This window comes from Ruditapes philippinarum, unplaced genomic scaffold (genome assembly GCF_026571515.1).
Source record: "Ruditapes philippinarum isolate M1 unplaced genomic scaffold, ASM2657151v2 ctg5610_1_1_1_1, whole genome shotgun sequence".
In the NCBI taxonomy this organism is placed as follows: domain Eukaryota; kingdom Metazoa; phylum Mollusca; class Bivalvia; order Venerida; family Veneridae; genus Ruditapes; species Ruditapes philippinarum.
In genome coordinates this window covers 73488-86364 of record NW_026859519.1, presented here as the reverse complement: position 1 = coordinate 86364, position 12877 = coordinate 73488, and the positions used below count along the sequence as shown (strand labels likewise).

The following is a 12877-nucleotide window of genomic DNA, read 5'->3' as shown; positions in this document are numbered from 1 at the left end:
CTTTGTCATGTGTACCTTGTGTCCTTGAGCTAGAATCAACCAACTTTACAGGAATGTTAATCAACATGTAAAGGTACGCCCCTAAGATTTAGCGTAACGATTTTTTTCCAGTTTTGTTAGAGTTATTGCCCTTTGCTTAGCATAAATTTGCAACTTTCAACTTGCTTATGTATAGCTCAAATAATTTGCCCTCTATTCCTGAAAATATAAGAATGTTGGTCAGCATATGTTGTTATGCACCTGGGAGTTTTGCTTGTGTTTTTGTTCAGTATTTGTAGAGTTTTGCCATTGATTAAGTAAAAGATTTGAAACCTGTGTCACGTGTAGCGAAAAATTTTGACCTAGAGGCTGCAAACTGATAAAACAGTGGAGTGTTGGGGCACCCAAGTTCTATGGACACATGTCTTGTTTATCTACTCAATCACTGTTTGTTTGCAACCTTTTGCTTGATAATAAGTTAGATTTAATACACACAAGAGTTTCTTAATTAATAATATTTATTGCACCATCTACATATATAATTAAAAACAATATCAAATAAACAATAAAATCTTTAATATATACATAACATTTATTGAAACAAAAGAAAATATAAATGAAAACCTGAAAACCCCAAAAACCAATTCACAATAATATATCTTAGACTGATTATAGAAATAAATAGTTGTTAAACTGGCCAGAAACAATATATATGCTGATATAGACTGACTATAGAAACTAATAGTTGTTAAACTGGCCAGAAACAATATATATGCTGATACAAGTCGTCAATTATTTCTGACACTCAACCTTCCTAAGATCTTATTTTCTTGTGAAAATTCAAGAAAACAATTTTTTTAACATAATATTTTCCTGTGATAGACAATATTCAAGAGGTACGTAACAGATGTTAATTGATACAAACTGTTGAAGTTAAAGTAATTTCAAGGAAAACATAATTAATATATAGATAATACAAGCACCATATCTGTAGTTTATAAATATGTTGTGCCTTGTATTTATTCATACAGTTATCACAATCATTTTGAAAATATGCTTCTTAATGTCTGATTTTTGTGCAGTTCGGTCTTACTGTTTCACAATTCCTTTTCAACATTCAAATCCCTTCGTTACTGGATGTACATGATGTGAATTGCGTTGTTCTGTTTTTGCATGTTGCCTTTTGCCGTTTGACGTTTTAATGAATGTTTATTCCATTAATGTCCTTTGATATTGCTAATGTCGATATTTATACAAAAAATAAACAAAGCCTTATTTGTATATATTTTAATAAAAGCGGTGACGTTTTCTACAATTGAAAATATATTTTTCCGTTTAATGGTATTTTTTTTCTTATATTTTCTTTCTTCAGAAACGTTTTTCAAAAAATAAAAGCTTATGATAACATGAATACATCTTCTTTTTTGCATAATAAAAAAAGATCAATGTTCTTTTTGTTTATCGTACTTTACTTTTAAAAGCAAACTTTTTACAATTTTTACTAACTTAAGACTTTCCATTAATTTTATCATCGTCTTGTGGTGCTTCGTTTTCTTCATTTTCTGTGTCAAATAATGAATACCCAGAAAAAGACGAATACATGTAACCATGGATATATGGCGCACGCTTTAGAAGTACGAGCCAGACCTGGTCCCCGGATGTTAGATTCAATATGGCGGTGTTTGACGACGTCGCCCACAACGGTATACTCTCTGCCCATATTGTCTCCACCATCGTTCCGTTGTTCATCAACATCGCAGCAGCCTAGAAATGAAAACATTAGTAACAAATCAACATTTTTAGATATTTACCTTCTTCGTATATACTATATATGGTAATCAATGTTTTAAAGGCAGTATCTTTTTGTAAGACTGACACAATGTAATTGTATACTTAACATGCATTAAAGGGACAATTAAATTCGTAATGAATGAAATATATATAGAGAATAATAGGTTGGTGCCGTGGATGGCGAAAGTTTATCTGGCGAGGCGGAGGAATTTATTGGGTGAGCCGAAGGCGAACCCAATAAATTCCTGAGCAGAGCCAGATAAACTTTCTCCATCCACGGCACCAATCTATTATTCTATTTATCCTGTCACCGTTTTTTTTAAAGAATTTTATTAAGCAAACTACCTTTAATCACACTATCGGAAATGTTTCTATATAAACAAAGAAGGCCCGAAGCGTGCATTATTCTACAACAATGCACTCACCGTTCTTATTATCTCCTTGTGCATTTTCACATTGAGGGCGCCATTTTGTTTGAAAAATGTGATAAATATTTCATTTATTTCACTTGAAAAATTATAGAGTGAAATAAAATAAACAAACAAAGTTTTATCAACGTTTCCAAAATTCGTTATTCTACACACAGAAGATTTAACGACAGTTTTTATATTTTTTCTTGAAAAATAGTCGAGCAAATATGCATACCACGTGATCAATTAGTGCCGCAGATCAGTAAAAATATACGGCACCTTGTTATCGGGCCGATATTGATACATGTGACAGGATAAACACTTATCACACACCCGTGCCGATTTTGCAACTCCGTAAAAATGGTATTGCACGGCCGTGCATATATATTGACGTGACGTCATTAGCGTTATATAAACATAGTGTAAAGACGCGCTAAATGTTAGCGTTATACTTTAGGCGCGTCAATGAAAAATGACTCTTATTTCACATTTAACGGTCTTTTTTGGGGTATGTGATAAAAAGAATATTAGATTCGTGTAAGTTCATTACTGACTTTATTGCACTCGTTGAATAAAATAATATTATGCTCACCAGAGGCTCGCATAATATAATTTTATTTAACTCGTGCAATAAATTCAGTATAGAACTTACACTCATTCAATATCCTCTATTTAAGTTACATTCTTAAACTGGATATAAATTTCTGTGTTTGAATCTACATTTTGCATTACTTTGGTAATTATGTTATCATATACATGTACACATTCATATTGTGACCACCTAGATCTATATTGTGTAGAATTTTCAATGTAACATGTCTGCTTTGTGTGAAGTCAAACATGTTTATTTATACATGTATTTACAAAGAGACCGTGTTGCATGATCAATATTTTTCAATATCAAATTTGAGCACAGTATATCTTTTAAAATTCGATTCGTTTCGTATTTGCACTTTGATGTTATTAAACTGACGTCATTAATGACGTCATCAAGGAAATTCTATACCTTTTGTCCCCCCTGGGCAGCAATCACGACAGTAAAATGATACAATCCAGAGAAAGGAATAGTGACTCTTCCAGTTTGTTTATCATAGGCATCTCCAACATTTGTGTGAACCTTATCGAAAACAAGATCAATGTTTTCTTCTATCTGACCCTTGTTTTCGCCCAGGCCAGCAAAGAATGCCATACGATAGGTTTTATTAACAGACTTACCTGAAATATATAAATGCATTCACCGTGTATAGTTCGTTCAATTCACAAATGTACATTAAGATATATTTTAACACTCTTTACTGGTTTACTAGTAGTTTCCGGACCCTAGCAGTTGTCCGGTCGTTTATCATATCTGCCAAGGTCTATATTTACCGGAAGAGCACCTGTTTTATTTCATCAAATCAGAGAGATGTTTGTTTTCTATTCAACGCAGCAAATACAATAGTACAGCGGTTTATATATTTGGAAGATTTGCCTGTCGTTTAAAGTTACCTTAAAACACTTCCTACATATAAAAATAAGCAACATCTGGGGAATTCAAATTTGAATACGCGTGCCGAATTCCAAATATATCAGTATTTTTGAATAATAAATACACTTGTAGGCGATGCGGAAAAAGTTGGAGCAATTTACTTTCTGGATAAAATGGCCCTATTTCAACTAAAAAGTAAACTATAAGAGCAACTTAGAAAACAAGGGAATGCTTGACAGGTACTTATGTTTTATCAAAGGTTTTTACACGCCCGTTGACAGATTCTTATTTTATTTGTAAAAAAAGACCGATTTGGGAAACTGCTAGGAAACCAGTATAACATCGCACAAAAGTAACAGTGCGGTGATTCTTATTAGCTTTGTAATGATACTTTATATAGAACAAAGAAATATGTCAGCTCTTAAAACAGTGACCATTATAACAATAAAGGAATAGGAAAGCAGAACGATTAATCTTGTTTTCATAAAGTATAAATGTGATGTTAAGGTTTTGTCTGTTACGTCTTACACTCTCCAGAGCTTGTAATAGGATCAATTTGTATAGAATGATGATGTTTGTTTGATTAATCTATTGATAAAAATCTTATATTGACTGAAGTAGACATTCCGATATCCGACCTACAATTGCGATATCAGCACATTGTAAAAACGTATGAAATGACATGTTAAACACTACAATAATATCATCGTCTCCATAAGAAATAAGTGTTTTTCTCGGCCTTTCTTTCTAATTTTAATTTTGTTTTGTTGTTAACTGCCACAATTGCATTCAATCGCAGGCTAATTACCAGTTATAAAACAGACCAATGTCTAACTTTACTGATTGCTTTTCACCAGTACAATTTTTACTATTTTTAGTGTTAAGAATGTTATCTTGGTGAAAAAAGGGAAAACTTGTCATGGCCGTTATTTCAATTCCCAAGCTTGGGTTACATGATTTTTGGACGACTAAAGAAAATTCGAATATTTTGATATATGGTCTTACATGAAAAGGCTCAATTAAACCTAGCCTGCAACATTTTCAATTTTGCCGTGTTTGGCTTTCTTTAGGGATTCTGTTTTTGTCTATTTCAAATTTATATTTGATTCTGTATCTCTTTATACATGTGTGCCATTTGCATGTTATTGGTAAAAATATCTTCAATAACTGAGTTTTGTATATCAATTTCAAATATCGCATATTGTATTGCGTCAGGGTAATTTTGATCGTGGCTTATATTAACTATTTATAGGTAGCGACACGGCTTATATAGATCTTAGTTTCCCGTATACTCCGTTAGGAACTTATATGATAAATTTATGATATAGCTAGAATATAAAATATTTTTCAGATTACTAAAAGGTCAACACAACAAAAACCTTTTTTTACATGTTAACGTACAGAAATTCAATTTATCGATATACGTTATTCTTATCATTTATTGTACATATTATCTTATTTTGTTAATTTCATTTTTGAAAGAAGCTGATTAGCACTAACTACCCACAAAACTACACACAAAATAATATACATAAAAATATATCATAGGTTGTAACCTTGCTTTGACAACAAATTAAAAATCACAGAAATTCAGAAAGGAAAGTTCTTTGAAGTACTATAACATTAAGTATTGTGCATTGTAAATACTTGAAATGCAACAAATCACACGTATATTGTTCAAAACATTGGACTGCCCAGAAAGCCAAAGGCTTATTTCAAATTAGATCAATCAATTATACCTACTTAATTACACATGTCAATACACCTTAAAAATCTTGATAAAAACAGTAAATATCAAATGATCTTAAGATATGAAAGTTATTATATTTATATTTCTATAATGTATGAATGTGATGTATAGGTAACTAGAGGTCCTATTGTCAATAGATAGTAATTGATGAACATATTAATAGATAGTGTAAACAAATCTTTCCATGGAAAATATATTACTTTTAAGCTTTATTTATGACCTTTGACGTCCATTTTGAATGTATTTTTGTTTTTGAATCTTAGCAGGTTATGCCTGCATGCCAATTCCCTATTACAAAGTAGTAACATTGTGACATTTTCCCTAATAAAGCATTCGGCCTCTCAAGTACTGTATGTAATAGTCCCTGTTGATTATGAAGAATATCTTTAGCGTACACCATTTTCCTTTCTTTTATGATGGACATTTATGTTTACAAATGTACAGACATGGTCCAATACAAGTTGCTATTTTCTATAGTCAACATTTAATAGATACATCCCACAGGTTGTATGTCTAATGTTGTTTTTTTTTTTTTTTTTTTTGGAACAAGATAATGAATACAATTTCATATTCTTTAACACATCTGGTTGGACTTGAGTTCTAAGAAGATCAGATATTATCTATATGACACTGAACCAAAACAGAACACAAATATTGTCTGTATCTTCTGTCTTATGATTAAGCAATATTCCTACTTGAATACTTGAATAATGTTGAATCACCCTTAAGATATGTTGCCTGCTTTTTACCTTTGTCTTTTGACATCTTATCTGTAAAATTCCATTTTGTTTCGTTCCGCCCATTGTTTTCTCGCACAGGGCACACGCTTTCTATAACTTTGGGACCATACGCCGTTTTTCATGGAATGGCACGGAAGTGTCACATTGAAGGTTCCATGATAACCGCCATATGAACATATCTTTGGATGTTTCAAAATTAAAAAAATTGCACTTTCATATTTTAATGTTAAATTCGGCTTAAACCGGTGCTTAGGGGGCGTGGACGGTAGTTTGCACTTAATAGAACCGTCCATGAACAGGCTCTTTCAAACCGAGCCTGCAACATTTTCAATTTTTGCCGTTTTAGACTTTCTTTAGGAATTCTTATTTTCTCTATTTCAGCATTTTTTATACAAAAATTTAAGACGTGGGTTACGAAACATTTACAGTATAATGCATTCAATATTTTATTCTGTAAAGAACATTACTAGCCAATGACATTTTCTAATATGTGTAAACAGAATAACTCTTTCTTCAGCATATACGTAATCTTAGTTTTCAGTCGTGTCCAATAATTTCAATAACAGTACTTGATATAGTGTAAAGAAAGAAATGAACACAATTGTTATAATAATTCCTTAAAATGTAAATACAGATATCGCAAAATGAGTTATCTATTGAAAGGATTAAACAATTTAAATGCTTAATCAATAAAATATTGAAGCTGAAGCGACAAATGACCACCATGTTTTAACTAAGAAAACAAAACCTAGGGAGGTAAGCACCAGGGGCTTAAGGTAATAATTCGGCGGTGGTCCATACAAGAATGCTATAAAACAGTGTGCCAACCAATGAAAATTCGAAACAGTGATGCAAATATTATTATGTGTCCGATTGAACTATTATTATGCAAATCTTTAAATTTACAATCTACAATAAGTTTTGTTTATGAAAAGAAAAAGTAATTTTCAAATGGGGAAATACATAAGATACGTTCGTTCAGTTGACCCGATGTAATACTATGATCAGTGAACTGGTAAAAATCAAAATAACTTGACATTTTGTCCTAATTGTGTTCAATTTTATATTTTCATATGAATAAGAAATCAATATTCATGTGACCAATGGAAATTTCTATAAGCATTGTTTAAAATATATCGATAACGTTCAGTGCTTTAAAAGAGTTTTTATGATTTACGTCGTTTTTATAATGTATCATAAACATTTTTCATTATCAATTATTAGTCAATCTCCTTGAAATAGTTAATTTTTGAAATATATTACTAATTTCACTTAACAGAGCAAAAAAAAATCACAAAGTTACTTTGAATATTATATGTTCACCCTGTAACGCTCAAATCTTGACGAATTTGCATCATTCTTTCTTCACTCACCCAGTCTTAAAGTAATACATAGAGGATATTTGTTTGTTTGTGTGTAAGATGAAATTTTATTTCATCGAGTGGGCTTTAAAAACAGTATTCTCACGAGTGGCGTAGCCACGAGTGAGAATACTGTTTTTAAAGTTCACTCGATGAAATAAAATTACATCTTACACAACAAACAGACAAATTTTCTTTTTATTTTATGCTTAAAAACAAGTTAAGACGAAATTTCCATAATTTTAACGTTAATATTAAAATTTGTTTCCCCCATTGAGAGCCCCATTTAGACGGAATTTCACATTAAAAACAAGAAGACTTGAGCTGAAAAATAAGTCCGCCAATCAAGGTTAAATGACAGTGATATTTATTCATTTTATTAAAAAAATATGAATGATCGCTTGTTTTAATAATAAAAACAAGCAATTCTTGTAGGAGAAAAAGTCTAACCATCCATCCTTATTTCTGTTACTTACTGCGAATTTATATTAGACCTGGCTTTGTAAAATGTAAGCGGCAGCCATTTTTTAAAGTTGTGTATTTCATGGGATGAAAATAATTGTGTAAGATTCAGAGGGATATAATTTGGATTTGTTAGTCATACACCTTTTTAAAAGAAAGAAAACTTATTTGAGGATTGTAACAGACAAAAAATAAGAGTTGACAGAAGTGAAAACATTCAGGAAAGGAGCTAGGAAAATGGAAAACTTGGAAGCTTAGCGGAACGCTGGGTTGTTTTACTTATTTTACGAGTGATGGCTGTCAATGCTTTTCAATTTTTCATAAAGCATACGGCAGTTATTGCTCGTAGGATACTTTAATATGCCCAAATGTCATCAAGAGCAGTTTTGCATGGGGAAGGAATGTATTTTTCAGACTGTAAAAACGAAACAAAAAAATTAGAGACGAAATTTGGTGATTGGAATTTGAATGAATAGAAGTAAGTTTTCTTTCTTTATTACTTTTGACATTTAAGTTATTTATCTATTTCAGCTTTGCAATTTCTTTTAACAGCCTGACATTGTCAGAATTGTCAGTAAAAATAAAATTGAGGTACCACATGGGGAAAATCTTAAAAAAGTAGTTTCGTCATTGAAAAAAGTGAAATTATATTTTGATAATTTTCACTGTGAAATTATCAAATATAATTTTCACGGATAAATCAGTAATCCACTGAAAAGCATAAAATAAATAGAGTATTGTTCTTATTAAAAAAGTGAAAATAAACGTACAATTTGAAGAGTGTTCTGTATTATAGGACTTTATCAATCGCATCGATTGTACAAAGGTTAATGCACAACCACTCTACTTGCTTTCAGAAATACAAATGATCCGTGTCACGGTATTGTCGTGACACGGCTCAAATTTTGACAATATACTCGGGGTATTACAACTCATTAGAATAGCCAACTCGTGGAATTTTCCAGATGAACCATGCATATAATAGTTATTCCGAATTGAGTCTAGTATCTCATAGATCTATTACCGGTTACCGGTACAACTTATTGCATCGTTTGACGTGTTCACCAGGTTTATCTTGGATGTTTTGGACATAGACTTTGACATTTTATATGTGTCAAATTAAGCATAGTTTTGCCCCCATCTATAGAATTTTTCTATTCTTATTTATTGTTCATATGTTTATCTACTCGTTTCTTATTGTTAATATTACATTCATTCACATCACTGATGAGACAGAAGATCTTTTGTCTCGTTATTACTTTAAAAAAATTCTTAGACATTGTATTGTTAGAAAGCTTTCATATGGAATCCTTACCGCCAAATATATCAAAAAACTTGAAGTGGTCACAAGCACGTCATTGGGTCTTAGATTTGTTTATCTTTCACATTAAATAGCGTACTGAAGTCTGGGAGTGAGTACAATGTTTGTATCGATACTTTTTTTTTAAAAATATGATAATTTACTTTTATAGTTCAATGTTTGTGATAAAGCAAATTCAGGAAAGAAAGTAAGCATTTACATGCATGTATAGTACCATTACCAATACACTTTTAAGACAATAAAACACAAAATATTCCTTTTAAATGGCATGTAATTCTGAAATATAACTTCCATATAGGAATACTTTGGCGATTCAAACGAACAAATTATACAATAATCATTATCATTTATTTATTTATTTATTTGTTTATCTATCTATTTATTTTATTTATTTATTTATTTATTTATCATCATTATCAATAACCGTTAATTAATTGTCAGAAAAGTCAAATATTTCCTTGAAAGTGTAAAACATTTTTAGGATCTGGTACACAAAAGTAATTAAGAGTCGAACTGGGAAAGATTTGTCGGGAGACGTTTTTGTCTGATGTATAATTATGCTTAATGTATATCGTTATAGATGATACATATATCTGTGTGTAAGATATAATGCTGTCATGTACATATATAAATCATCGGCAATGATAGGCTGGTAAATATATCGATATTTCCATCATTATCACAGTGTCCCAATTACCACATGACATTAACGTTAACCCTTAATTAACACACATTTCTGAATATGTCATGAAGAAAATGAAGCAATGTTTTCTTGACTAATATCTAAGGTTTTCGCTATTACATTTTCTTAGAAAATTAGATTTTTAGATAATCTTACAATAAATGGCAAAATTATGAAAAATGAATTTTGTAATTGAACCTTTACATTTTTATAATGTATTTGATAATCTGAAAAAAATGTTACTTTCTTTTATTCATTTTTATGTGTTCTTATCTTTACATCAAGACAAACGTATATTTATTTCAAACATAGGTTAATAATAATCGTGTATGTGTGGCTTGTCTGTCTACTTCAAACATAGGTTAAGACAGATTTAACATAACTCTTTTACAACGTTAATCTATATAGAAAACACCACTTGATGTTAACAATGTTCTCTTACTAACATCTCAGTCTTAAAGGGACTCCACTGAATTGTTATGACGTAACAAGACTAGAATTTATTTTTTCGAAATTAATGTTCTATTTGATGAAGGTTTAGACCAATAACTTGTGTGAAAATGTTTAGATCATTCGCTCACTCCGTTTTATCTTAATAATTATTCTAATTGTGAAAGAAATGACCCAAAATTGAAAAGCGTTTCAACGCTTTTCACTTAAATAGGGCTAAGAATAGCACAAAAATATGATTTCAAATCGATTTCTGGGTATGTTTGTTACTTGTTTTTGTATATTTTTTGTTTTAAGTGCCCCAGTTTATCTATGTAAGAAATTCAAATTTTAGATGTTTTTTTAAGCTTTTGGATATCAGCGGAGTTTCTTTAAGGGAAGATTTTTCACTTATGTCTTTCAATTCCTAAAAATGTTGGCAAAAGGAGAAGTAAGTTAGTATTATTATTTTAATAGGCGTAATCATTTTATCAGTTTTCTTTAACAAGCTATAAAGTTTCTTATTATCATTCTTTTTTACAGTTTTAGAAATGTTTCATATTTCTACGACCTCACTGTCATTTGCAAAAAAAAAATAACTTATGCAGATCGAATCTGTTAAGTTTGAATAGCCTGTGCAACAATATTCTTATGATTTTCCTTTGTTTAGTTTAGCCATAACAAAAACTCCCCTACTTGAATGAGATCAAAGAAGTGGAATATATATTTACTTTGTAATATTATGACATAAAATAAAATAGAAAGAGTCGTATTAAATGATAAATCACTTCAGATGAATAAGGTGACTATAATTTACCTGGTTCCCCTGGTGTTCCTGGAGTTCCTGGTTTACCGGCTTCTCCTTGCTCACCCTTCGGTCCTTGTCGCCCGGGTGGCCCTTTAGGTCCCTTAATTGGCAGTTTAACGGGGGTAGTTTGTGTAGTATCACCTTTACATGATATAGACAGCTCGCACTGACCACCAGCTGAATTAATTCTCTCGTCTTGTATAGCACGACGTCCAGAGTGACGATTGCGGTCACGTCGTGGTGACTCCTTCTTGCATGTTATAGAGGCAAATAAAACAAAAGGCACGAACAACACTAGAACAGGCTTCATCACTATATTTATCCTTGAAACAACTAATACTCTTGTATATGTTTATTATCCATTAACGAATCTGGAAGTAAAAATCTAACGATTTTATGAAGACAAAAACAACAACAAAAAAGAAACATTTCGTGAATATTCATCATTACAAAGATCAAATACTAGGTATGAGGATATTGTGAGAATATCACATTAAACATTATTATAGTAAATCCTTAATAATAACAACAACTACAATATTTTGCTCTCTTCTTTATCAAAACAAAATCCATTTATTAAGTTTTCAAATAACGCTAATTAAAACAGATTTAATGAAAATAAATAGTGCTCAATTTGATAGTTAGAATAAATTCAATATCATTTACTTGCTGATAAGAAAAACAGACAAAACAAATATTCCAAATAAGAAAACATATATCAATCTAAGTCAACTCACATCTTTGATGGAAACAGATTAGCCCATGCGTATGGTAATCGCGCGTGATTGAGTCGACCTATTCTGGACCCTAAGAGCGCAATATTGGTATAGATTCTTGTCAATTTACAATAACGTCCGCGTTTCATCCAAAATCAATTCTGTAGACCCACGAGTGTGATTCTTTAATTGAAGACGTATAGAGGTAATATGTATATCGTTTTATTTCACGAACATTACGGCGATTGTAGATTGTCCTGGAATCACTAATTCGCAGTAAAACTGCCTCATAAATCACGCCTGTTATTTTTTTAAAGATCTTGTTGATTTCTAATTAATTTTGTCGAGGTTATAATATCATGAAGTGGTTTCTGAATGATTACATCCCTAACATTCTCTGACATTGGGCACTATTTTAACGCTCCTGTCGTTTTCTCAAGATCCAATAACTTAACGTTATTAAATTAATTGTTAACTCTATGATGATTTTAATTTAATTTTGTTTAAAATACGTACCAGATATTATCATAAATACATGGAGTGTGGACCCAATTCTTCTTCGCCTCTGAATATTAACAAATTGAAACAATACCTTTTTGCAAGCGCTAGTGATGCAAGCACAAGTGATAAATATATTATTATAAAAGTTTGATATGGTCTTAAATCTAACACATAATCAAGTTTGAATTTCATTACTTTTTGAAACAATAGTAATTTATTAATCACTCTTATGAAATGATGCTATTTTAGAGAGACTCATCAATGTTGACACATGTTTTATGTTCAACCCCATTTTATCATCTATACATGCATTACATTGAATCAAGATCATGCCGAATAAATCATAAAATTGATATGAATATACAATTTTAAAATCATTAACGTGACTGAGGTAATTGTTGACAAACAAATTAACACATAAAACAATCGGCAAATAAATATAGTGTATATAACTATAGT

The 12877-nt window shown here is 30.8% G+C and overlaps 1 protein-coding gene across 1 annotated transcript; it reads right to left on the bottom strand.

The window, feature by feature from the left end:
- Positions 1 to 486: 486 nt before the first annotated feature.
- On the bottom strand, positions 487 to 12090 carry LOC132756799 (complement C1q-like protein 4). The gene is made up of 4 exons (XM_060747937.1): positions 11939 to 12090; positions 11211 to 11572; positions 3187 to 3395; positions 487 to 1743 (listed from the first exon to the last, which is right to left on the bottom strand). Exons 2-4 carry the CDS (start codon positions 11509 to 11511, stop codon positions 1486 to 1488), a joined length of 768 nt encoding a protein of 255 aa, XP_060603920.1. The 5' UTR covers positions 11512 to 11572; positions 11939 to 12090; the 3' UTR covers positions 487 to 1485.
- Positions 12091 to 12877: the final 787 nt, after the last annotated feature.

What these genes read in the sequence shown, in the direction of transcription:
- LOC132756799 (XM_060747937.1), bottom strand. Translation starts at nt 11,511, where the DNA reads ATGAAGCCTGTTCTAGTGTTGTTCGTGCCTTTTGTTTTATTTGCCTCT. An exon ending in AGGAACACCAGGGGAACCAG is followed by an intron (nt 3,396 to 11,210) that starts GTAAATTATAGT and finishes TATATATTTCAG; the next exon opens with GTAAGTCTGTTAATAAAACC. An exon ending in CTGCCCAGGGGGGACAAAAG is followed by an intron (nt 1,744 to 3,186) that starts GTATAGAATTTC and finishes TTTCATTTCTAG; the next exon opens with GCTGCTGCGATGTTGATGAA.